This window comes from Columba livia, chromosome 3 (assembly GCF_036013475.1).
Source record: "Columba livia isolate bColLiv1 breed racing homer chromosome 3, bColLiv1.pat.W.v2, whole genome shotgun sequence".
Taxonomy (NCBI): Eukaryota; Metazoa; Chordata; class Aves; order Columbiformes; family Columbidae; genus Columba; species Columba livia.
The window spans coordinates 23,326-50,368 of NC_088604.1; the positions used below are offsets into that span (position 1 = coordinate 23,326).

At 54.2% G+C, this 27,043-nt stretch overlaps 1 protein-coding gene across 2 annotated transcripts; it reads right to left on the minus strand.

Annotated features, from left to right (window-relative positions):
* Positions 1–457: 457 nt before the first annotated feature.
* LOC135578941 (collagen alpha-1(I) chain-like) lies at positions 458–26,880 on the minus strand. 2 transcript variants are annotated; one of them, XR_010471029.1, is made up of 3 exons: positions 8,684–8,783; positions 1,562–1,639; positions 458–1,472 (listed from the first exon to the last, which is right to left on the minus strand). XR_010471029.1 is itself a non-coding variant. In XM_065055317.1 (3 exons), exon 1 carries the CDS (start codon positions 25,974–25,976, stop codon positions 24,840–24,842), a length of 1,137 nt encoding a protein of 378 aa, XP_064911389.1. In that variant the 5' UTR covers positions 25,977–26,880; the 3' UTR covers positions 458–1,472; positions 1,562–1,639; positions 23,552–24,839. The 2 variants fall into 2 exon arrangements, 1 of the variants encoding a protein (XP_064911389.1); XM_065055317.1 differs by lacking the exon at positions 8,684–8,783 and adding an exon at positions 23,552–26,880.
* Between the last annotated feature and the right edge of the window lie 163 nt (positions 26,881–27,043).

Sequence of the window (27,043 nt, forward strand, 5' to 3'; positions counted from 1 at the left end):
CTCGGCCCTACCCACGACTGCTCCTTCTCTGGAAGGACAAGCTGAACGTCCTAAACCGAAGGAACGCAACTCCACTGGCAGCCAATTTGCCTCTTCTCCGGCTTCCCCGCGGAATATCTTGTAGCGCCCTCCAACTCACAAACGTTCTTCCCCAGTCCACAGCCCCAGAGACGCGGCATCTCCCGAGCGGCGAGCGGAATCGACCGCGCGGGATTTTCTTCACGGCGCGGAGAAGGCCACGCTGGCTAAAAAGCAGGCCAGAGCACCGGAACCCATCTGCCGCCCCCGGCCTGCGGCCCAGAGACCGGGAGCGCCCTGCCCGAGGGGCCGCGCGCCCCGCGGCTCCGGCCGGCAGGTCTCTCTCCCCTCCGCCCCCCTGCACCGAGGAGGCACTGCCGCCGCCTCGCCCGCGCCCCCCGGCAGCGGGGCCGCCCCGGGAGGGCCGGGGGACCCCACCTCGCCGCCGCCCCCGGGAAGGGCGCGGACGGGCGCGGGTTTAATCCCCGAGGGAGAGAGAGGCCGGGCTCCCCGCGCTCACCTCCCCAGGGAAGGCGCGGCCAACGGCCGCTCCAGCTCCGAGCGGCTCCCGCTCATTGCCGCCGCAGGTCACTTCGGCTCCGCCGGACGCGGCCCCCGGGCAGCGCGCGCGCCCCCCTCCGTCTGACGCAGCTCTGGCTCGTCGAGGCCCCCCGCCTCCGCGGCTCCCGCTCCCGACGAGCTCTGTGCAGCAGCCTGGGCTTCCCGCGAGGTCACAGACCCGCCGCTGCCAAAAGAACGAGGACTGGGATTAACCCTCCTAAGGAGCCATCGAGGGAGGGGTGTCGTTTGCACACCAATGGGGACCTGACCCCCGTCGGGGGGACGGACACCGGCACGCACAGACCCGACCGCGAACCCCCGCGGCTCGATCGGCGTCTCTGCCCCCCCCCTTGCCGTGCGCTGCAGTACCCGAGTTTCGCCACAGGGCGGCAGCACCGAGGCGCGCCGCGGCACTGCACTGGGGCGGCCGGGTGCAGCACCGCGCTTTGCCCGCAGCCTTTCCTTCCTTGTCCAATTTATACAACGGCCTCTGCTCATCAGATTCCGCCAGGGCTGCTCTCCTCGCATTCCCACCAGGTGGTTCCCCAATCCCTTTCCCACGAGCTAAAATAGGATCGGCTGACAGGCGCAAGGCAGGCTTCCCGAACTACACCACAACGCAGACGCAGGCTGGAGCTGCCCTGCCCGGCACACGCTGGCATCGCACCGTAAAGGTCCCCGGGCCCTTGACCCGCGCCAAGGGCGCGGTTCCTGGACGGCCCTTGCCCTTAGCAGAGCTAAACCCCCCGTCCCTGCCATTCCCGGCCCCTTCCCAGCCCTCGCGCCTCCACTTAGCTTTCAGAGGGCCGAGGGACCGAACCCATCTTCGGCAGAGGAAAACGCCACGTGCGCCAACGGCCGTCTTCCCGCGTCGCCGGGTTCCTCTTCAGCGCCTGCAGGAGCACGAGAAAGCACGCGCTCGCTAAGCCACGCCGGCACACGGCGCCACGGGGCAAACGCCGAGTCCGTCCGCGACACCCACCTCCTGCTGAGCTCCAGGGCGGTCCGGTCGGCGTGTCCTGCCGCTGGCGCGGTCACAAACCCTCAGCGCTGGTGACGCCTACGACGGCGAGAAGCAAAAGAACTGTAGTGCTTGGGACAAACCAGGAAGTTGCCACTTTCCCCTTCATCACTGTCCTGGTTTTGCTAAAAAAAAAATTTCTCTTTCAGTGAATTTGCCTGTCAGCTAAAGCTTCATATTAACTGCATTTTCCTGGAGAACCAGACACATGTTTTGGTAAACCTAGCAATGGAATGCAAACTTATTGATAAGCACAGATGAACATCTCGTGAGAGGGGCAACGAGAAACAAGTGAGCAAGAAACTGACCAACTGTGTATAACATCCCATTCATGTGAATACTTCATATAAAAGCGGGAGATCACGAGGATCTCGTGTGCTTTTCCCTTTTCCCTTCTGCTTATGGCCGACATTAGGAGAGGACCTTGCTAGTCGTCCCTGCGAACTGAGGCCTACTGAGAGACTGAATCCAGCTCCGGTTGGCTGCAGAGTCCAGACCAGGACTTCAGGTGCCGGCTCTGCAGTTGCTGAGACTTTCAAGATTGGTTTTGTATATTTTGTATTATTTTCTCTATTCTTATTAGTAGCATTAGTAAAACATCTTTAATTTTTTTCCAACTCTCTTCACTCTGTGCTTCTTTTCCTCCCAATCGCCTCTCCTTAGTGAAAAGGGGGGAGAGGGAGGGGGAAGTGTGGGGAGGGGGGGAGAGGGGGTTAGCAATACATCTGCCAGGGTTTTATTGTCACCCCACAATCTAAACCCTCGACAGATAAATTGGCGCCCAACGTGGGGCACGAGAAAGGGGTAAATTTGAAGATTTTTGGCTTTTCTACTGCTCTGACGTACCTTTCAGTTTTCTTGGCACGGTGCCAACTCATAGAGTTGTGATACTCAGGCGTCCGTTTGCTTTGGATATTATTTAGTTGTATTAAGGCAAAGTGAATTACACTGATTTAAAGATGTTATGGCATAAGTTGTATCAGTTATTTTCTACACTGTGCTCACTGATTCCATATCTGTGTTGGGCTTTCTTTTTAAATCGAAGTATTCATTATATAACAACAAGGAACTGGACAATGGTCATGATGATACTGTGTGGTTTGTCACTGGTTTATTTCATTATACTGCAGCCGCTAATGAATTTCTACTCGCTTCTGCTTTACCTTGAAAAGCCTCCAGGAGAGATTAAAGAGCAGTACGGCTCTGTGTTTGCTAATTGGTCAGGCGAATCTTTAGAAAGGCTGACTAACAATACTTTCGTTTTTTCGCTAGGACAGTTCACAAATGTTTTAGAGAACTTTGAATATCCTTGGAGTTTTGATAGAACTGTGATGGTGTTATCTGGTTTGCTGAATGTGTGTCAGTTTGTGCTTCTGTTAAGAGAAATGGCGTTCAACAGGAGGTTTGCATCTCTTTGTTGTCCTGAGATTTGCGGTGCGTCTTCGGAAGCTTTAGCAAAAAGCACTCCGAGCCGCTCGAGAAAGAGCAAAACAGCCAAAGCTGCCGCTGCGGCCACTGCCCCCCCAACGGCGGCTTCGCAGGCTGAAGCTACAGCTCCTCCGCAGAGCTCCTCTGCCAAGGGCGCTGCAGATAACATTACTTCTCCAGCCTCAAAGGCTAACAAGGCAGCCCCCCCTTCTTCACACACTGGGCACTGTTGCTGCTGTAACCACTGTGACAGTCATTCAGACTCTGGAAATAAATCAAATGATGGTAAACCCATATCAGCATCAGTTGCTGGTTGTAAGAAAGTCACTAGAAAGACTACCCGTGCAGCAGATGATGGCACAGGGCCAACATCAACCCAAGGTGCATCATCAGGACAGGGAGGAGATGAAGTGACCACCACTCGGTCCTTTTCTCCAGGTGAGCTGAGAGATATGAGAAAAGACTTTAGTCGTCGTGAAGGCGAGAATATTTTAACCTGGCTGCTCCGATGCTGGGACAATGGGGCAGAAACAATTGAATTGGAAGGTGGTGAAGCCAGGCAGCTGGGATCTCTGTCAAGAGATTCCACCATTGGTAGGGCAATTTCAAGAGGGTCTAATGCCACTAGTCTCTGGACCCGACTCCTGGCAGCTATGAAAGTAAGATTTCCCTACAAGGAAATTGTATATCCAAGTTAGGGAAATGGAATACTATGGAGAGAGGTATTCAGTTCCTGAGAGAATTAGCTGTGCGAGAGATCATCTATTTTGGATCAGACAACCAAGAGGGGACAGACCCAGATAGAATCAATTGTACACGATCTCTGTGGCGCAGATTTGTACAAAGTGCACCCCCTGCATATGCTAAGTCATTGGCAGGAATGGTCTGGTCAGCTAGAGGTCAACAAGAGATTAATGAAGTGATTGAGCAGCTTCGGAACTTTGAGGACAGCCTTGCTGGTTCTCTACGGGCTTGTGTCTCCGCTGTAGAGAAACTGTGTGAAAAATCTGATGACCGGTTTGAAAAGATATTGCAAGAAATCAAAGAACTCAGCGAAGACACATACCATTCACGACCTGCACAAACCTATGTTTCAGCTATTAGGAAAAGGCGTTTCCAATCTCGAGAGAGAGGACAGAGGCAGCCCACAAAAAGAGGTTCACTGTGGTTCTTCCTACATGAGCAGGGAGAAAACATGAATAAGTGGCATGGAAGACCTACCTCAGAACTTCAGGAACGAGTACGTGAGATAAAAGGAAAAACTCCTAGGAAGGTGGCTGCTCCAGTTTACAAAAGGAGCAGAAGAGATTCTGATGCTCTTGAAGGAACCTCTAATTCACACCCAGAGACTGTGCAAAACAGAAATTAGAGGTGCCCTGCCTCCAACCAGGTGGAGGAAAGGGATAACAGAGTATATTGGACTGTACAAATACTATGGCCTGGTACAACACACCCCCAGGAGTACAAAGCTTTAGTGGACACTGGTGCTCAGTGCACAATAATTCCTTCTAATTATAAAGGAACGCAATCCATCAATATTGTTGGAGTGACTGGGGGATCCCAGGAACTGACTGTTGTAGAGGCTGAAATGAGCCTAACTGGAAAAAACTGGCAAAAGCATCCCATTGTGACTGGTCCAGATGCTCCGTGCATCCTTGGCATAGACTACCTCAAGAGAGGGTATTTTAAGGACCCAAAAGGGTATAGGTGGGCATTTGGTATAGCAGCTGTGGACACTGAGAAAATTGAACAGCTGTCTGATTTGCCTGGTCTTTCAGATGATCCTTCTGTTGTAGGACTGCTGATGGTTGACGATCAGCAGGTGCCAATTGCTACCACGACAGTGCATCGCCGGCAATATCGCACCAACCGAGACTCTTTGATTCCTATTCAGAAGTTGATCCGTCAATTGGAAAGCCAGGGTGTGATCAGTAAGACTCGCTCACCTTTTAACAGCCCAATCTGGCCAGTGCGTAAGTCTAGTGACGAGTGGAGACTAACTGTAGACTATCGTGGCCTGAATGAAGTTACACCACCACTGAGTGCTGCTGTGCCTGACATGCTAGAACTGCAATTTGAACTGGAGTCAAAGGCAGCTCCGTGGTATGCTACAATTGACATTGCTAATGCATTTTTCTCTATTCCTGTAGCAGCAGAGTGCAGGCCGCAGTTTGCTTTTACCTGGAGAGGCGTCCAGTACACGTGGAATCGCTTGCCCCAGGGGTGGAAACACAGTCCCACCATCTGCCATGGACTGATCCAGACCACGCTGGAGCAAGGTAAAGCTCCAGAACACTTGCAATATATTGATGACATCATCGTATGGGGTGACACAGCGAAAGAAGTCTTCGAGAAAGGTGAGAGAATAATTCAGATTCTTTTGGATGCTGGTTTTGCCATAAAACGAAGCAAGGTCAAGGGACCTGCACGAGAGATCCAGTTTTTAGGAATAAAATGGCACAATGGCCGTCGTCAGATCCCAATGGATGTGATCAACAAAATTGCAGCAATGTCTCCACCTACTAATAAAAAGGAGACACGGACTTTCTTGGGCGTTGTAGGTTTTTGGAGAATGCATATTCCTGACTACAGCCAGATTGTGCGCCCTCTCTATCGAGTGACTCATAAAAAGAACCAATTTGAGTGGGGCCCTGAACAACGACAAGCCTTTGAACAAATGAAGCGTGAGATAACTCATGCGGTGGCCCTTGGACCAGTTCGGACTGGACTAGATGTTAAAAATGTGCTCTATACTGCAGCCGGAGATAATGGACTTACCTGGAGCCTCTGGCAGAAAGCACCAGGAGAAACGCGAGGTCGACCCTTAGGTTTTTGGAGTCGAGGATACAAAGGATCTGAGGCCAACTATACTCCAACTGAAAAAGAGATACTAGCAGCATATGAAGGAGTTCGAGCTGCTTCAGAAGTGATCGGTACTGAAGCACAGCTCCTCCTGGCACCTCGACTGCCGGTGCTGAGCTGGATGTTCAAAGGGACGGTTCCCTCTCCACATCATGCAACCGAAGTTACGTGGAGTAAATGGATTGCATTGATCACGCAACGAGCTCGAATTGGAAATCCCAGTCGCCCAGGGATCTTAGAAGTGATTACAGACTGGCCAGAAAGCAAAGACTTTGGGATGTCTCCAGATGATGAGGAAGTAAAACGTGCTGAAGAAGCACCACCGTATAATACTCTTTCAGAGACTGATAAGCAGTATGCACTGTTCACAGATGGATCCTGTCGTCTTGTAGGAAAACATCGAAGGTGGAAAGCTGCTGTGTGGAGTCCCACACGGCAAGTTACAGAAGCCACTGAAGGACAAGGTGAATCTAGTCAATTTGCAGAAGTGAAAGCCATCCAGCTGGCTTTGGACATTGCTGAACGAGAGAAGTGGCCAATACTTTATCTCTATACTGACTCATGGATGGTAGCAAATGCCTTGTGGGGTGGCCACAGCAATGGAAGAAAAGCAACTGGCAGCGCAGAGGTAAACCCATTTGGGCTGCCACACTGTGGCAAGACATTGCTGCTCGGCTAGAGAGCCTGCCTGTGAAAGTTCGGCACGTAGATGCTCATGTGCCTAAAAGTCGAGCCACCGAGGAACATCGAAACAACCAACAAGCAGATCAAGCTGCTAAGATTAAAGTAGCTGAGGTGGACTTGGACTGGCAACATAAAGGTGAACTTTTCCTAGCTCGGTGGGCCCATGATGCTTCAGGGCATCAAGGTAGAGATGCAACATATAAATGGGCTCGCGATCGAGGGGTGGATTTAACTATGGACACTATTTCACAGGTTATTCATGAATGTGAGACTTGCGCCGAAATCAAACAAGCGAAACGGTTAAAGCCTATATGGTTTGGGGGGAGATGGTTAAAGTATAAGTATGGAGAAGCTTGGCAGATTGATTATATTACATTTCCACAAACACGTCAAGGTAAGCGTTATATACTTACAATGGTGGAAGCAACCACTGGATGGTTGGAAACATATGCCGTACCTCATGCTACAGCCCGAAATACCATCTTGGGCCTTGAAAAGCAAGTCCTTTGGCGACACGGTACGACAGAAAGAATTGAATCAGACAATGGTACTCATTTCAAAAACAGTATTATAGACAATTGGGCCAAAGAACATGGTATTGAGTGGGTATATCATATTCCATATCATGCACCAGCCTCTGGGAAAATTGAAAGGTACAATGGTTTGTTAAAACTGCACTAAAGGCACTTGGTGGTGGAACCTTTAAAAACTGGGATTCACATTTAGCAAAAGCCAGTTGGTTGGTCAACACCAGGGGATCAACCAATCGAGCCGGGCCTGCCCAGTCAGAAATGCTACGGACTGTAGAAGGAGATAAAGTCCCTGTAGTACACATGAAAAACATGTTAGGAAAGGCAGTCTGGGTTAATCCTGGCTCAGGCAAAGGCAAGCACATTCGTGGGATTGTTTTTGCCCAGGGACCTGGCAGCACCTGGTGGGTGATGCTTAAGGATGGAGAAGTTCGGTGTGTACCTCAAGGGGATTTGAGTTTAGGTGAAAATACGCAATACTGAACTGCATTATGTGAATTGCCATGCTAACAATGTTTAATAAGTGTTTTTCAGATCAAAACAGTGATGACGAAACCAGAGCTAGCTTCCTCGAGTGGCGCCTGACAACTTCTTCGAAGTTGATGTCTTTAACCCACAAACAGTGGTCATGAGATGCACTCGTACCATTTTTCCTGCCCTGGGAGACTGTCGTGACAAAATGAACTTAATGAACTTTTTAAAGGATGGTCTACTGATTAATTACTCCTGTGTATATAGGTACATATGTATATATATATATAGTAGTAGTGAGTAATTAGATTGTATTGATAGATTGTACTGATAAGGTTTAAGCATTCAGTGAATGGCATATTATAAGGGGTGGAATGTCCTGGTTTTCCTAAAAACAAGTTTCAGTGAATTTGCCTGTCAGCTAGAGCCTTCATATTAACTGCGTTTTCCTGGAGAACCAGACACATGTTTTGGTAAACCTAGCAATGGAATGCAAACTTATTGATAAGCACAGATGGACATCTCGCGAGAGGGGCAACGAGAAACAAGTGAGCAAGAAACTGACCAACTGTGTATAACATCCATTTCACGTGAATACTGCATATAAAAGTGGGAGATCACGAGGATCTCATGTGCTTTTCCCTTTTCCCTTCTGCTTATGGCCGACATTAGGAGAGGACCTTGCTAGTCGTCCCTGCGAACTGAGGCCTAGTGACAGACTGAATCCAGCTCCGGTTGGCTGCAGAGTCCAGTCCAGGACTTTGGTTGCCGGCTCTGCAGTTGCTGAGACTTTCAAGATTGGTTTTGTATATTTTGTATTATTTTCTCTATTCTTATTAGTAGCATTAGTAAAACATCTTTAATTTTTTTCCAACTCTCTTCACTCTGTGCTTCTTTTCCTCCCAATCGCCTCTCCTTAGTGAAAAGGGGGGAGAGGGAGGGGGAAGTGTGGGGAGGAGGGGAGAGGGGGTTAGCAATACATCTGCCAGGGTTTTATTGTCACCCCGCAATCTTAACCCTCGACAATCACCCACAATACGAAAAGACATACACAATAATAAGCACTCAGATCATGGTTGTCCATACTAGTTCCCTAGCCATCGTTCACCTTGACTGAGTTCTGGGAGTTACATTTGAATGATCTACCGGGGTCCACCGCACACTGCAAAGGTTCTGTGGACAACACACTGTTCTGTGGGTGTTCAGGGAGGCCATGAGCCACCCCGTAGCTTGAAAGACACTCTGCCTTATGGTCCTGCTGCTTCCTTCAGAAATGCTAAAACTCCACCTACAGATACGAGATGCTCATCCTAACCCCTGGTAGATAACCTGAGCATCCTAGGAGTAGAGATTGTATCAGCAACTTGTTACACACCAATACAAACCAAGAATTAACACCCCATCTTCATTGCAATCAGGAATTTATGGAAAACACCAAGTACCAGGAATTGATGCAATAAATGAAAAATAGTTACAAACATACTTTCAACTACAGCTGCAATTGAAACTCTTCTGCTCCTGAAGGTCCTACCTCAAGCAGACATCTCCACTTCTCCAAACACATCTGTCCATGCAGCTTAAACAGCTCAAAAGCTGCCGACTGCTAAAGGAGCAGCAGAGAACCAGCACCCAAGCAGCCCAGCAGCAGAATGAGCTCCCCACCTGGGGACTGGGGCTCAAATACCCTGAGCCCCGCCCACCCCTTCCCACAATCCCCTGGGAAAGGGGAGGGGTCAATCACCCCAGGCCCCACCCACCACCCTTATCAAATCACCTGGACCCTCACTGGAAGTGACAGCACCTGCACTCCTGTCGGGCTCTGTCAGACACTGTTGGTTTTTGTGAAGCCCTGTGAGACCTCTTGGGTCTGTCAGGATCTGTCAGGCTTTGATGGGCTCTGTAGGGCCCTGTCGAGACCTCTTGGGGTCTGCTGAGCCCTGTCAAGATTTCTCAGGCTCTGTTGAGACCCCCAGGGCTCTGTCATACACATTGAGTCTCTATCGGGAACTGACAAGATTTGTCAGGCCCTGACGGGTCCTGTTGGGCTCTGCCAAGCTTTGTCAGGCTCTGTGAGGATCCGTCAAACTCTCTCGGGCCCTGTCGGGCTCTGTCGGACTTTCTCAAGCTCTCTCAGGCCCTGCCTGGCTCTGTTGGTCTTTCTTGAGCTTTGTCTGCCCCTGTCATGCCCTGTCGGGTACATGGCTCAGCAGGGGAGGGGAAGGAGTTGTAGGTCTGTAGGCCACACCCCCTGCAGGGAGCCCACCAATGGGGGTGGAAGTGTGGGTCAAGGGGGAGGAGCCCAGCTGGGAGGGTGAGGTGCTTGGAAAGGGGGTGGGGCCTGATTAGGGCACACCCCTTTGGGAAGGCACATTGGGGAGAGCTTGGGAGGGAGGTGGGGTTGGCAGTGGCCCCGCCCACATCTTCAGCCCCACCCTCAACCCTAAACCCCACCCCCAAATCCTTCACTGGAAATGGAAGAAACCAAATGCTTAAGGTTTTTTTACATCATTTAATTTTATTGGGTGAGAATTGGCCCCAAAACCAGGTTAAAAATCCCCCAACATGGCCCTGGGGGAGCAACGTCAGGATGGCAGCGGCACAGCGCTGCCCTTTTCCAAGATGGCCGTCAGGGGTAAACAGAGCCACAGGCCCCACCACCCACCTTGGGCCCCACCCCAGAATGGCCGCCCTAGGCAGGCCCCGCCCACCTCAGCCCCACCCTTCCAGCACAGGCTTGGCAGCCATGACAGTCATGGCCCCGCCCACCAGCAGGGACACAGCAGCCGAGATGGCCACGCCCATCAGGGCAGCCACCTTGTTCCCATGGGCAGGGTGCAGGGCCACAGGAGCAGCCGATACAGCCGGGAGCTGCCGCCTGAGCACTGCACAGACCAACAGCCCCTCCAGCAGTGCCAGCATGGCTGCCAGCCCTCCCCCCCAGCCATCTTGGATTCCAAGCAGGGTGGCGCCCAGCAGCCATGCTGTCCTCATTTTGTTGTGCACAGGGCCCCGTGCAGCATCGCAACCCAGGACAGCTGGTGGGGTGAGGGGACCCAGGAACGTCGATCTATGGGTGGAATGCAGAAGCTGTGGGGTGCTACACATCAATGGGGCAGAGTGCTGGAAGTATATGGTGCTGCAGAGCAGTGCTGTGGCTGTATAGGGCAGACTGGATCTGTGGGGCACTGCTGTGGGTCTATGGGGCAGGGTGCAGGAGCTAGTGCGCTGTAGGGCAGAATTGCTGGCCTATGGGCTAGTGGGAAGAAGCTATGGTGTTTTCTGGGACAGTGCTGTTGATCTATAGGGCAGAGGAACTATGGGGTGCTGTAGGGTTACACTGTGGGTCTATAGGGCAGAGTGAACAAGATATGGGGTGCTGTGGGACAGCACTGTGTGTCTATGGGGCACAGTGGAGACTTAGGGTGCTGTGGAGCACTGCTGTCCATTTATGGGGCAGAGTAAAAGCAGCTATGGGGTGCAGTGACTCTATAGGGCAGAGGGGCTATGGGCTGCTGTGGGGCACTGTGTGGGTCACTCACCTGTAGGGGGTTCAGCCTCTTCAGGGGTGTTTCACACCACAACAACCCCATTGACCCCACAGCCCCCTGACCCCCACACCGCCCCATAGACTCTTGTGACCCACCCATAGTGGGCAGTGCAGGCGCAGTCAGGAGGGAAGGGTGGTCAGGTGGACAGAAGTGTGGGGTGCTGTGGGGCAGCACTTTGCACCAATGGGGCAGAATGCAGCACCTACAGGCTGCTGTGGGGCAGCTCTCTGGGTCTAAGGGGCAGAGTAGAGTCCTGTGCGGCAGCACTGTGGGTCTATGGGGAAGAGCAGAGTCACTATGGGGTGCTGGGGGGCACTCCTGTGGATGTATGGGGCAGAGTACAGGAGCTATATGGTGCTGTGGGGCAGTACTGGGCATCCATGGGGCAGAGTGCAGGAGCCATGGGGTGCTGGGGGGCACTCCTGTGGATGTATGGGGCAGAGTACAGGACCTATATGGTGCTGTGGGGCAGTACTGGGCATCCATGGGTCAGAATGCAGGAGCCATAGGGTGCTGGGGGGCACTCCTGTGGATGTATGGGGCAGAGTACAGGACCTATATGGTGCTGTTGGGCAGTACTGGGCATCCATGGGGCAGAGTGCAGGAGCCATGGGGTGCTGCAGGGCACTCCTGTGGATATATGGGGCAGAGTACAGGACCTATATGGTGCTGTGGGGCAGTACTGGGCATCCATGGGGCAGAGTGCAGGAGCAATGGGGTGTTGTGAGGCAGTGTTGTGGGTCTATGGGGCAGAGTGTAGGAGCCATGGGGCATTGTAGGGCAGTACAGTGGGTCTATAGGCCAGATGAGCTATAGGGTGCTGTGGGACAGCACTGTGGATCTGTGGGGCAGAGTACAGGAGCTATAGGGTGCTGTAGGGCAGCACTCTGCACCCATGGGGCAGAGTGGAAGACATATGAGGTACTCTGTGGCACTGCTGTAGACATATGGGGCAGAGTGGAGAAGCCATGGGGTGCTGTGGGATAGCAAGCAGGAGCTATAGGGTGCTGTGGGGCAGTGTTGTGGATCCATAGGGCAGAGTGGAGGTGCTATGGGGCACTGTGGGGCACTGTGTGGGTCACTCACCTGCAGGGGGTTCAGCCTCTTCAGGGGTGTTTCACCCCACAACAACCCCATTGACCTCACAGCCGCCCTGACCCCCACACCGCCCCATAGACCCTTGTGATCCCCCCCACCCCATCCCCGCCATGGTGTGCAGTGGAGATGTGGCCAGCTGGAGGAGGTGGGGGGGGCGCACAGTCAGCAGGAGTGCAGTGGGGGGGGCACGGGATCAGCCGGGGGGCGGGGGGGCACAGTCAGCCGGAGTTGGGGGGGGCACGCGGTCAGCCGAGTTGCGGGGGGGGCACGCGCGGTCAGCCGGAGCGGGGGGCGCGGTCAGCCGGAGGGGGCGTGGCCAGGCTGCCTTCGCTGTTCTCTGCGCAGGAGCTGCAGTGGGGAAGGGAAGGAAGGGGCCGTTATTTGTGTCACAGTCCTGGGAAACAGCCCCAAATCCCCCCGCTTCAACATTAACCGAGTGAGCAAATTAACTGCCAAAAAAATGGATCTTGAAAGCTTCTTTGAGCACAAATTATCCTAAAAACAGCCCCAAAATGAAGTAAATTGAATTTGAGACCAAACAGCCTTAAAAATCTCAAAAACCCGCCCAAATATGGTCCCTCACAGCTTTATATAATAAGATATATATGTAAAAATAGATTAGATACATTACATAGTAGTTATACATAATATATAATATATATTAATATTTAATGAATATCATTACAATAGTATATTATAGATATCATTATGCCATTATATATTAATTATAAATTTCATTACATAATATCAATGAGTATTAGTTGATCAGTTAATTATATCAGATTATATATTATATATTTCTACTATTCATCATATTATATCGTTTATAGTAGCATATTGCTATATAGATTTAGTCTATATATTTACTATTAAATTAAAATTAACTTTAATAATTTAAATTTAAATTAAATTAAAAATAAGTTAAATTAAATTAAAATATAGAAATAAATTTTAAAATGGAATGTAAACAATTACGTGGGTTTAGGGAGGCGGCGACCAATCAGCGCCTTTCTCTCCTCAGAGGCAGCGACCAATCAGCGCCTTTCTCTCCCTCGGAGACAGCCGAGCGGGGCTGAGCCGGGGGAGGCTTTCCCGCCAGACGGCACCGGCCAATCAGCGAGCGTCTCCTCGGCCCCCTCAGCGTGAGGGAGAGCGGGACGGGGGAGACAAAATGGCGGCGGGTTAAAAAAGCCGAACATGTTCCCGCTTAAATATTAATTCAGTAAATTATATAAATAAATAGATTTTTAAAGCTTTTTTTGGGGCCAAATCAGCACCAGATCTGGGACCCCCAGCTCTAGACACGTTCAATGAAGTGAATTCAGCCCTAAAACCCCCCAAAAAGCAACGAAATGCCCCTCCCGGCTTTAAATACAATAACTTACACACTTATTTCAACAACTACTTACATTATTTTAACAATTAATAATTTAAACAATTAAGCGGCTTTAGGAGCCTCAGAACCGCCCAAAATGCTCAAAAAAACCCTCATAAAACCTCAAAAAGCCCCGTTTAAATATAATAATTTAAATTAATAAGCGGTTAACAGAAAAAAAAGCATTTGGACTCGCAATCCTGGGAAACAGCCCCAAATCTCCCCCCGGGCTTTAACTATTAATCTATTGTGTAAATTCTTATCAATAAGTAGATTCAAAAAGCTTTAAAGTCGCAAATCGGCCCCTCAAACTTTAAACGCATTAAATAAACCTTTCAAAAAGCCGATTTAGACGCAAACGGCCCCAAAACGGGTCCTCACAGCGCTAAATAATTGAAACAACTCAGCGTCTTCAGGAGCCCCGCACCGCAGTGAAATAATAAATCAAATAATAAACCAACAATTAAATCTTAGGAGCATCAAACCCGCCCAAAATGTTCCAAATAAAACCTCAAATAAACCCTTTAAACATAACAATTTAAATAAATAAGGGCTCTAAAAAAACCGATTTGGACTCAAAATCCCGGGGAAAAGCCCCAAATCTCCCCGAGCTTTAAACTTTAATTCTCCTGATAAACCCTCAATAAACAGGTTTCAAAGGCGCCTTCTGGCACAAATCGGCACCCAAAAATACGTCAAAACATCTTTTAAAAGCCGAATTAGACCCAAACCAGCCCCGCTTGCTGAGAAAAGCCCCGAACCGGCTCCTCCCGCGTTCAACACAACTATTTAAGCCGCTAAAGCGGCTCCGGGAGCCTTAATCGCCCCCGCCCCCCCACCCCCCCAAACCCGCGGCTTTAAAACCCCAGTTCCAATCAAAACCCCCAGATACACCCCAGCCCGCCGGTCACTCATTAACCCGCCGAGCCCCAATTAACACCCGCACGATAATTACCGCCCTGACCCGCCCCGTTAACTGATTCCGGCCGCCGTTCCTGCCGTTCTCCGGTTTCCCGCCGCGGGGGAGGGGGGGGGGGGGGGGGGCCCGATGAGCTCGCGCTGCCGCTGCCGCCTCCGCCTTTCTGGTCCTGCGCGCGTTCTGCGCCGCCCCATTTATTACCTCGTTGTCCCGCCCGGTCCCGCCCCCCGCCCGCCCTCCTGCCAATGGCCGAGCCGCCCCGTCAGCCGCGCTGCCCAATCAGCGCTTCGTTGCTGTGGGCTAACGTCGGCGAGAAAACGCCGACCAATCAGCGCCTTTTCTACCTCAGGGGCGCTAGCGAATCAGCGCCTGTTACTGGGAGGGCGAACTTCGGCGGAAAGTGACCAATCAGTGCCTTCCTCCCCTCAGCGACACGGTGACCAATCAGCGCCTTTCTCCCACCCCCTCGGAGAACCCCTCGTGGGGATGAGCCAATGGACGACTTCCGAGGCTGACACTGTCCGCCAATCAGCGAGCGCCTCCTCCCTCCCTCGGTATAAAATAGCGAATGAGCGCAGAAGGGGGAAACAAGATGGCGGAAGAGAAGACATAGCGGTGGCATGCAGCGGCGATTGAGGTGGAAGGAGGAGAGTTGGGGCTGGGCAGAAAACCGGCGGCTCCTCCGGCCGCGGCAACAGCAGCGATCGGGGGGTGTGGGGGCGGGAAACCGGCGGATCCTCCGGCCGCGGCAGCAGCGATCGGGGGGTGTGGGGGCGGGAAACCGGCGGCTCCTCCGGCCGCGGCAGCAGCGATCGGGGGGTGTGGGGGGAGGAAAACCGGCGGCTCCTCCGGCAGCAGCAGCGATCGGGGGATGTGGGGGCAAAACCGGCGGCTCCTCCGGCCGCGGCAGCAGCGATCGGGGGATGTGGGGGGGGAAACCGGCGGCTCCTCCGGCCGCGGCAGCAACGATCGGGGGGTGCGGGGTGGAAAACCGGCGGCTCCTCCGGCCGCGGCCGGCACGTGGCTTCACCGGCACCGCGGCCGCGAGACCGCGCGCTGTGGGGCTGCGGGGCGGGTGTGGGGCCGGGGGCTCCAGGGGTCCCGCAGCGGCGGCCGTGGGGCGGGATGGGGCGGCTGCGGTGATAGCTGTGGAGCACTGAAGTGGCTGCTGTGGGGGCTCTGCAGAGGCGTGTCTGGAGCTCTTGCGGGGCAGGAGCAGGGCTGCTGTAGCGGTACCTGTGGGGCAGCCATAGGGCTGCCATGGGGTTACTTAGGGTCACGTATGGGTGGGAGGGGCAGCGCGCGCAGCTGGGTGTAGCCCCACCCACGGGGGTGGGATCCGTGCCGAGGGGCGGGGACTGGGAGGACACGCCCATTGGGAGGCCCACCTGGGGGAACTGGGCAGGGGGTGGGGCCTCCGTGTGTCACACCCCCATAGGAGGAGCCGCTTGGGGTTGGGAGAAGGACACGCCCAAAGAGGGCGTAGCTTAGGAAGGGAGGGGTGGAGCCGAGAGTAGGGTGGGCTCTGTACAGCACGTGCTCTGAGGGGGCGTGGTTTAGCAGGGGCTGAGTTTAGGGGTGGGGCCATGGGCGGGGCTTCGATGCATTATGCTGCTGGGAGGGGTCTGTAAGGGACACGCGCCTCGGGGAGGGCACAGACTGGCAGGGGCGGAGCTTGGACGGGGGGGAGTTGGGGGTGTGGCTTTCTCAGACCACGCCCTTGGAGGGAGAAGCCGGACTGGATAGCACACTGAAAAATTAAAATGAGCTGTTGTTAATCACATCTAGTTTGATGTCTTTTTATTTTAACTCAGAGGTAATTAATAGCGGTCATGTTTTTGCACAACCCCAAAAAAGCTGTGGTTAAATTCAGACTGTCATAACTGTTTTCTAATATTATTTTACATCTAAATATCTTTTAGTGTTCTGTTGGGAATCATTACTGCCTGGGAACTTTTTAATACCTCTGTTTATAAACAGCCACTACTTCGTGGTTCCTTTATACTTCTCTTTAAAAAAAGAAATGTAACATTTTGACTCTGTTTGGTTCTGAGCTTTGTTGCCTCCCATCTCGTGGCTCTGTTATAATTTAAATACTAAACACTCCCGATCACTTTCCAATGCTGTTTAAAATCTAAAGCTTCCTCACTTTGTTTCCTATGCAGTCATTCGTGTCTGCGGTTTATTTCATAACGGTTGTTCAAATGAAGCTACCAATGACTCCACATTAGTTTTCTGCCTTTATCAGTTAAAAGGAATTCCAAACAATGTGTTTTTTAAACTAGCATTCAGATTGGGAACAACTGCTGCCTAGTTCACCAAGTAATAGCTGAAATTAAATTTACTTCTTGCTCATGCCTATATAATTTCATCTATTTACACTTTAACATTTTTATCATTACATTACTACCAGGCGGATTAACTAGCACACATTATTTTTTATTATAGATATAAACTAGAGGTTTTTTTTCTCTACAGGTATTACTTCCAATTAGCGCTCCAGTATTTATATTCCACTCTTTTAAATTTTACTACATAAATTGGGGATAATTACTGTCTGCAGAGTTTTGAGTAACAGCTAGAGTAGATGACAGGCATTATTCACTCCCAAAGACTATTCTGGTTGCTCTTATTTAAGTTTTAATTCTAAATGTCTTACAGTAAGTAAGTAGTTCAAATAATAGAACACCAGGACCTTGGAATTTCCAGGCAAACCCACCGCAGCGCCTCGACGTGTCAAGATTGTCGGTGCCGGCTCCGCCAACAACGCGTCCAGCGAACGCCGCGGTGCTGCCGGGGCTGCGGCAGCGCGACGGAACCGACCGGAGCGCGGGGAGGAGACTCAGCCCAGCAGGTACCACACGTAACGTGGAACACCGGGCGGCCCAACTTCATTTCAAAGGAGGAACACGCACACGGAGCACAAAGGATGCTGTTCTGCACGAGACGCGCTGTCCTTAGCAGCTGCACAGCGACGCTGTCTCTGTGATTGGGAGATCTGGTGGCAAATGAGGGAGCTCTGCACGTTGCACCTTTCAAACCTGCACAGAGTCACACTTCACCCCGCAGGTGACACCAGAAACTAGGAAGCCTCCAAAAAGAATTTACAGCCCCACACCCAAACCAGCTGCACTCACCTCCACCACCAATCCTGCTCTACACACACCTCCTTCTCCTTCACACACCCTTCAACAGCCAGACCCACAGCCATCTCCTCACGGTCATTCACTGCACTGAACGCAGCAGGGTAGGGGTGGAGGGGAGAGAAAGCTAAAGGAAATTTTTTAAAAACTCCCTGTGTTTCTTTCAGTGGCATTTTTGGCGTTATTTTTGTTGGGGGCCGGGGCACATGTTGGGGTGTTTTTAATTAAGGAAACTGCTGTTTCAGCCTGCAAGTGAAAACAAACCACACGCACAAGGCTGGACACGGTCAAAGCAGCCCCAGCTCGTTCCGCAGTCGCTGACAGCGCGTCCATTCAGCCGTCTGCCCGCCCTGACGCGCTCCCCCAGCGTACCCGGCTGGACACACACACGTGTGCTGGGGAACTCGGACCAGCGCTGCGGTCTGGGGAGGAGTGAAGGACGAACCAGAAATAGATCCTGCAAGAATCCGTCTCTAAAACACTGTAGATCAACAACGACAGTTGTAAGTCACAGACACTCCTCCTTTTCTCTCGGACTCTCACAACAGTAATAAGGAAGTCCTGAAGGATGGAAAACACCAGGACAGGCTGGGAACAACAACAAAGGTAGGTAAAAGAAGGTAAATGGGGGCTCTCAGGGGCCCCAAAAGACAAGCTCAGCTGTCCTGAGAGGAGCAGATGGGAATCAGAGGAGTCCTGAGGGGATTGGGGAGGGGGCTGTCCTGGTTTCATTAAAAAACAAGTTTCTCTTTCAGTGAATTTGCCTGTCAGCTAAAGCTTCATATTAGCTGCATTTTCCTGGAGAACCAGACACATGTTTTGGTAAACATTGCAATGGAATGCTTACTTGTTGATAAGGACAGATTCACATCTTGCAAGAGGAGCAACAAGAAACAGGTGACCAACAAACTGACCAACCGTGTATAACATCCCCTTCACATGAATACTTCATATACAAGTGGCAGATCATGAGGATCTTGTCCTCTTTGCCCCTTTTCGTCCCTTCTGCTTATGGTGACATTAGGAGAGGACCTTGCTAGTCGTCCCTGCGTACTGAGGCCTACTGAGAGACTGAATCCAGCTCCGGCTGGCTGCAGAGTCCAGTCCAGGACTTCAGGTGCCGGCTCTGCAGTTGCTGAGACTTTCAGGATTGGTTTTGTATTATTTTCTCTACTCTTAATATAGCATTAGTAAAACACTGTCAGTTTTTCCAACTCTCTTCTCTCTGTCCTTCTTTCCCTCCGGATCGCCTGTCCTGAGTGGGAAGGGGGGAGAGGGAGGGGCAAAAGGGGGAAGTGGGGGGGAGATGGGGTTAACAATACATCTGCCAGGGTTTTACTGTCACCCCGCAATCTAAACCCTCGACAGGGGCCAACAGATGGGGGGTCCTGAGAGGAGACAAGAGGGGAAAATGAGGCCTCTGGGATGTGACAAGAGCAACTGGGGAAGTTTTGAGGGGAAGAGAGAAAAGAGGGGAATTTAACGGGGCAAAAGGTCAAACAGGCACCGTGATGCCACCAACGAGCCTGCAGGGACCCAAAGGCAGGCAGGGCAATCGCAGAGGAACTGGGAGGAAACGGGTTTCTGAGGGAACAAGGTGGCGAGTGAGCTTGTGAGGGGTCCAGAGGCAAAGGGATGTGTCCCGAGGAGAACAAATAGAGAGGTTCTTACTCTGAGAAGCTGTCCTTGACTTTGTTCCACCAGCAGCCGTCCTGCGGTCTCGGCACAGCCTGGGGATCCCTGACCCGCACCACCACAACCTTTAACAGCACATCGGGCTGCTCTAGAACCGCAATGACAAACAGCAAGTACTTCTCTAGGACAGCTTTGATGTGGGATTGTTCTGTTTTCTCTGCAACGGACAGGGAGACATTTCTCCTCCCCACAGTACCACTAAACACCCCACCCATGATTGTTCAGGCATTTTGGGGCTGAAAGCCCCATCTCTCACTGGCCTGCTCCTCCAGTAACGTCATCGTCACCCCCCGAGTCCCCCCATTTATTCACTCAAAAAAAAAAAGGTAGAAAAGGAAAACAGCCCCAGCGGGCAGCACATTACTTTAAAACGCCATTTACCTATGTACATACCAGAGCGCCCCAACATGGGGGGGCAGCGCCCCGAACAGCCGCAGCCACGTCCCACAGGCCGGCAGCCGCCCCCCGGCACGCTGGGGACGGAGGACGGAGCCGCGTCTCCCGCTCCGGCGCTGCTCCCCCCACCCGGGCTGGGGGGTCTGCTGAGCACGGGGCAGTCACAGCTCCCCCTCTGAAACACAGGAATTCCACATTAGAGTTCCGCGTTGGGGCGGCCGGGTGCAGCACCGCGCTGTGCCCGCAGCCTTTCCTTCCTTGTCCAATTTATACAACGGCCTCGGCTCCTCAGATTCCGCCAGGGCTGCTCTCCTCGCATTCCCACCAGGTGGTTCCCCAATCCCTTTCCCGCAAGCTAAAATACCCACAACGGGCTCTTGTGCAGAGCACCGCTACCGCGCCGTCCTCCCGTTACGCGTCACGCAGGACGACACGGCTCATCTTGTAACAGAGACAAGCAAGAACTACGAACGCTTCTAGCGGCACTCCACAGGCAATACTAAAACCTGCCCACGACGTACCGCCCTCACAAGTTGTGCTCCAAGTTTATCCCGCCCTCTCCAAAACAAAACAATTCCGGCACGCGGCTCAAGTCCGTCTAACGCTCAGCGCCGCGATCGGGACGCTCGGCCACACGGGCGGCTTCACGGCGCTCGCGCCCCTTGCACGCTAAAGCCACCGCAGCTTCCGCTGTAGGTTTTGGCGTTCGAGTGCACAGTCAGAGCCGAGGCCTATCCGAGAATCAAACCGAACTGCGGTACGCCTCACCGCTACGTACGGGGCCGGCTCTACACCGCGACGGAGCGCCGGAACAACCGACACCAAAAGCTGGCCGCACGAGCAACCACCGCACGCCTGTAAGGCGCTCGCAAGCCCGTGCGCGCTATCCTGCCTAAATTCCGTGCCGCGACTTACGGACGCCCCGCGAGCGCGTGCCCGGTCCCGGCTCCCAGCGCAGAAAGACCCCTCGCCAGAGGTCCTCGTCCGTCCCCGCCGCGACGCGACCGAGACGAGGAGTCTCTCCAGAGAAACCCCCGGGGCGCGCCGACAGAGCCCTCGACTCCGCGGGCCCCGCGGCCGCACAGAGCGGGTCCTCCGGCCGCCTCGCCGGCTGAAACGGGGAAGGGAACGGGACGGCAGAGTCAGCAGCGCTGCTAAGCCGCATTCTTCACAGTATCACAGTATGTTTGGGACGGGAAGGGACCTCAAAATATCATCCAGTCCAATCCCCCCGTGGAGCAGGAACGCCCAGGTGAGGTCGCACAGGAGCACGTCCAGGCGGGTTTTGAATGTCTCCAGAGAAGGAGGCTCCACAAACCCCCTGGGCAGCCTGGGCCAGGCTCTGCCACCCTCACCGAGAAGAAGTTTCTTCTCAAATTTAAGCAGAACCTCTTGTGTTCCAGCTTGATCCCATTACCGCTTGTCCTATCGTTGTTTGCCACCGAGAAGAGCCTGGCTCCGTCCTCGTGGCACTCACCCTTTATGTATTTATAAACATTGATAAGGTCCCCCCTTAGTCTCCTCTTCTCCAAACTAAAGAGACCCAGCTCCCTCAGCCTTTCTTCATAAGGGAGGTGCTCCACTCCCTTAATCATCTTGGTTGCCCTACGCTGGACCCTCTCCAGCAGTTCCCTGTCCTTCTGGAACTGAGGGGCCCACAACTGGACACAATATTCCAGATGTGGTCTCACCAGGGCGGAGCAGAGGGGAAGGAGGACCTCTCTCCACCTACTAACCACCCCCCTTCTAATACACCCCAGGATGCCATTGGCCTTCCTGGCCACAAGGGCACAGGGCTGGCTCATGGTCACCCTGCTGTCCACCAGGACCCCCAGGTCCCTTTCCCCTACACTGCTCTCTAATACGTAATTTCCCAACCTATACTGGAACCTGGGGTTGTTCCTGCCCAGGTGCAGGACTCTACACTTGCCCTTGTCAAATTTCATCAGGTTATTCCCCGCCCAACTCTCCAGCCTGTCCAGGTCCCGCTGGATGGCAGCACAGCCTTCTGGCGTGTCAGCCACCCCTCCCAGCTTGGTGTCATCAGCAAACTTGCCGATAGTGCACTCTATTCCCTCGTCCAAATCGTTAATGAATATACTGAATAACATTGGCCCCAGCGCTGTCCCCTGAGGCACTGCACTGGATACTGGCCTCCAGCTGGACTCCGCACCATTGACTACCGCTCTCTGGCTTCTCTCCTTAAGCCAGTTTGCAACCCACCTCACTGCTCTGTTGTTTAGGCGAAGCTGTTCCATTACTTTCCCAGGGACAGAGGTGAGGCTGACCGGTCTCTAATTACCCGGGTCCTCCTTCTTGCCCTTTTTGAAGACTGCAGTGACATTTGCTTTCCTCCAGTCCTCGGGCACCTCCCCCGTTTCCCAAGACTTGGCAAAGATGACGGAGAGCGGTCCAGCAGTGACTTCAGCCGGCTCCCTCAGCACCCGCGGGTGCATCCCGTCCGGACCCGTGGATTTATGGATGTCCAGACTATTTAATTGCTCCCTAACCCAGTCCTCATCGACTAAAGCAAACTCCTCCACTGACCTGGCTTCATCCGGGGTCTCAGGGGTACAGGGCTCCCCAGGACGGCCTCCGGCAGAGTAGACAGAGACAAAGAAGGCATTCAGGAATTCTGCCTCCTCTGTATCTTCTGCCACCAGGGCACCCACCCCGTTCATCAGTGGGCCTACATTGCCTCTGGTGTTAGTTTTATCTGCTATGTATTTGAAAAAGCTCTTTTTGCTGTCCTTGACCCCTCTCGCCAGCTGTAATTCTAGGGGGCCTTGGCTATCCTAGCTGCCTTCCTGCATCCTCTAACAGCAGCCTTATATTCCTCCCAAGTGGCCAGCCCCTGCCTCCATGACCTGCAAACTCTCCTCTTCTGCTTGAGCACACCCAACAGGTCCCTGTTCAACCACGCAGGCCTCCTGGCTCCCTTCCTTGACTCCCTTCGTGTGGGGATGCTCTGATCCTGAGCGTGGAAGAAGCAATCTCTGAATGCAACCCAGCTATCTCGGGCCCCTTTTCCTTCAAGCAGTCTTGCCCGTGGGATTTCCCCCAGCAATTGCTTGAAAAGGCCAAAGTTAGCCCTGCTGAAGTCCAGGGCTGCAATTCTACTTGCTGTTCTGTTCCTGCCACCCAAGATGCTGAACTCCACCTTCTCGTGGTCACTGCAGCCCAGGCAGCCCTCAACCTTTCCTGCTTCGACCAGACCCTCCTTGCTAGTGAGGATGAGATCCAGCAGTGCACCTCTCCCAGTCGGCTCCTCCACCACCTGCATGAGGCAGTTCTCACCGATGCACGGCAGGAACCTCCTGGACTGTGGCTGGCTGGCTGAACGGTCCTTCCAGCAAACACCAGGGAACTTAAAATCCCCCACAACAACCAGGGCCTGTGACCGTGAGGCCGCTCTCAGCTGCCCATAGAAGGCCTCATCAGCTTCCTCAGCCTGATCTGGTGGCCTGCAACAGACGCCCACAGCAGTGTCACCCCTGCCAGCCTGCCCCTTGATCCTGACCCATACACTCTCAACTCGCTCCTCATCCGCTCCTGGGCAGAATTTAGTACACTGTAGCTGCTCTCTCACATAGAGAGCAACTCCACCACCACGCCTGGCTGGCCTGTCTTTACTTCATTTGACGAGGTTAGTTGTAATCGTTTAGTTTCTCGCTGACAACACGTCTCTTAATTATTAGTTAAATACAAACTAAGCTCTCAGCTCCTAAACAACGTGTTACTTAACCTTCCGTCTCCCTCCTGTCGTGCAGAAGGAGCTAAAAGGTGAAAACCGTCCCCTCACCACGCAGGCGGTCAGAAAGCATTTCCCTCACGTCAACCGGTTCCTGAGGGCTGCATCTTGTAGAACTTCACCGCAGCGTACGCTGACTCGGCAGCTTCTCTTCAAAAGCGGGAAGAGAAAACAGGGACAGGCACCTGAAAAAACAAGGCAGAGAACAGAGCAGCTGGGAACACCGTGTCATTTGCACGTGCACGTCCCACAAGCCCCCGAGCGTGGGGGGGCTCCCCGAGGAAAACAAAGCGGGGGCAGCGCCCCAAACAGCCGCAGCCCCGGCCCGCAGGCCGGCAGCCGCCCCCCGGCACGGCAACGCTTCCGGCCGACCCGAGAAGGGAGCCGTTCGTGCCGGCCGGTATCGACACCCCCCTTTTCCAGGCAGCTCGGAGAACTCCCTTTGCCAGCGTTGTCCTGGTACGTTTCCCTCGTCCGGCTGCTCTTGTCTGTACCCCGCGTGCACCATCAAGATGGTTTTCTAGGCACGTTTCCCATTGCCTCGTTCGCACAGAGCTTCTAAATTCGCTCTTACCTGTTCGTCCGATCTCGACAGAGCGCGTCAGCTCCTCGCGCCGCGAGGCGCCGCTGCTCTCCCGTCGCCGGTGACGGCTCCTTTGGACCCTAATTCTGATCGGGCTATTAATCTCCTATTAATTGCTTATCCTCTTTGTTACAGTTTCCTGACGTTGGCTGGAGGACACGGCCACCTGGGCTCAGAGACGCGGCTTCCGTACCGGTCTCTGTCCTTTCGGTGGCTGGTTTTACAGCGGCGCCTGCCAATTTATTGCCAGTTTCCTGAGCAGCGTTTCCCTTCTGAGGCCCGTTGCAACGCGTGACGGCAACTCTCCTAGCAACAGCACAGCTTCCAGCAACCGGAGCATCACGTTTAATCTGCCTCCCTTGCGCCGTTAATACACTTTATTCTTTTCAAACGGCTTCAAGGGCCCGCACCCTTCAAGAAACCTGCTTAGAATCAGTGCAGCCACTAATCTTCTTCTCTTTGCGTAACTCTACAGCTCACGCGAGAGCAATTGCTTCAGCTTTCTGGGCAGAAGTCCCTGGAGGTAAAGCTTTAGCTTCCCTTACCTGCTGGGCGGTCGGCACCGCACGCCCGGCTTCACGTACCCCTCGCTTTACGCAAAGCTGCTCCCACCGCTGACCCGGGAGGCTTCGGCATCCTCCAGCGGCCGGTCCCTTCAATCCGCTTCTGCTGTTGCCGAGCAACCGCGGGCCACCGACTGCCAGACGGATCCACTGAGGAAAGAAGCCGCGCCGACAACGTTAGCAGGAGCAATATTTACGTCGTTAAACGTTTAAGGAGGCCCCGAGGGAGGGATGTCGTTTGCACACCAATGGGGACCTGACCCCCGTCGGGGGGACGGACACCGGCACGCACAGACCCGACCGCGAACCCCCGCGGCTCGATCGGCGTCTCTGCCCCCCCCCTTGCCGTGCGCTGCAGTACCCGAGTTTCGCCACAGGGCGGCAGCACCGAGGCGCGCCGCGGCACCGCGTTGGGGCGGCCGGGTGCAGTACCGCGCTTTGCCCACAGGACGGCGCCACTGAGACCCGCCGCGGCAGCCCCGGGCGAGCGGTCGTGCCGCGTTTCGCGGGAATCCCGCCAACAAAAACCCAAAAAACAAACGCGACCAAACAAAAAAGCGCACAGAGAGAGCCGCGGCGCGAAAGCCGCGCCCGCAGGACACGGAACCCGCCGGGGCTCGCCCCGAGCTCCCGCCGAAGCGGCGCCCCGCTCGCCACGCCACCCAGCCCGCCCGCAACCGCGCCTTAGCTCTGCTTGTAACCGTCCCCGCGACCGACGGGGGCTGCGCCGCTCCCGGAGGGGCTGCCGCACCGGGCACGGGCGCTGCGCCGGAGGGAGACGCGGCTCCGGACCGCACGCCTCCCAGCAGCTTCGCCAGCGCGGCCGTAAGGGCTGGGGGGGGGGGAACCGGAACCGAACGCCTCCGCGCCGCGCCGCGCCGGCCCCTCCCGCTCCCCCCGTTCCAACGGCACGGTCACCCTCGCCGCTGCCGCACTCACCTGCCGCCTCTTTCGCCGCTCCGTTCCCCTCGCGCTCCCCCGCCGTCCCGCCGGGCTCCGCGGGCACCGACAGCCGCCGCGCCCCGAAGACGCCCGCGGCGGGAGGTCCCCGGCTGTCCCCTCCTTCCCCCCCGCCCTTCTGCCGCCTCCGGGAAACCTCACGAAGGGCGGCCCTGAGCCGCCCGCCTCCCGATGCCCGGGCGCCGGCCGCAGCGAGCGCTCCGCAGCCGCCCCGACCCCCGTTCCCGTTCGCTCCCGGTCTCCCCCTCCGGCCCCGGCCCCGAGACACCGCGGACCTATCAGCGCTCGCGGTTTGGGCATGCGCACTAGGGAGACTGCAGCACCCGCCCCTTGCCGCATCCCGGTTGGCTCCCCGGGACACGTCAATCATCTCCCTCTCCGCCTATCAGCGCTCGCAACTGGAGCATGCGCAGTAGGGACACCGCAACGCCCGCCTCTTCCGCACCATCATTGGCTGCGGGCGGCACGCAGTACCCAGCCCTCGACGCCCGCCCCTCCGGCAATCTGATAGGCAGACAGCATGAATTTGCCTGTCAGCTAAAGCTTCATATTAGCTGCCTTTTCCTGGAGAACCAGACACATACATGTTTTGATAAACATTGCAATGGAATGCTTACTTGTTGATAAGGACAGATTCACATCTTGCAAGAGGAGCAACAAGAAACAGGTGACCAACAAACTGACCAACCGTGTATAACATCCCCTTCACATGAATACTTCATATACAAGTGGCAGATCATGAGGATCTTGTCCTCTTTGCCCCTTTTCGTCCCTTCTGCTTATGGTGACATTAGGAGAGGACCTTGCTAGTCGTCCCTGCGTACTGAGGCCTACTGAGAGACTGAATCCAGCTCCGGTTGGCTGCAGAGTCCAGTCCAGGACTTCAGGTGCCGGCTCTGCAGTTGCTGAGACTTTCAGGATTGGTTTTGTATTATTTTCTCTGCTCTTAATATAGCATTAGTAAAACATTGCCAGTTTTTCCAACTCTCTTCTCTGTGTCCTTCTTTCCCTCCGGATCGCCTGTCCTGAGTGGGAAGGGGGGAGAGGGAGGGGCAAAAGGGGGAAGTGGGGGGGAGACGGGGTTAACAATACATCTGCGACATGGCGGCCGTGGGCACCCCGGGGCGGGGCACGAAGCTGCTGCGTCCCCCCAGTTCTGGATCCCCCGACCCAGAGCAAAGCGCAAAGCGCTCCCCTCCTCCGGCTGCCGACAGCCAGCCCGGCTTCTTGCACAGCCCCCTGGTTCCCCCCTCACCCCGTCCCCCCAGTTAGTCCCAGGGGTGTTTCTGAAGCCCATGGACACCTCAGCCCCACCCGGGGGCAGGATGGGCCTCTGCTGGCTCTGCCCTGGTGCCCACTGGTTTGCTCCCCGTGCTCCTTCTGGGGGGGCCTGGATACCAACTGGATCCACCTGGGCACCCCCAAAGCGCCTTTTTA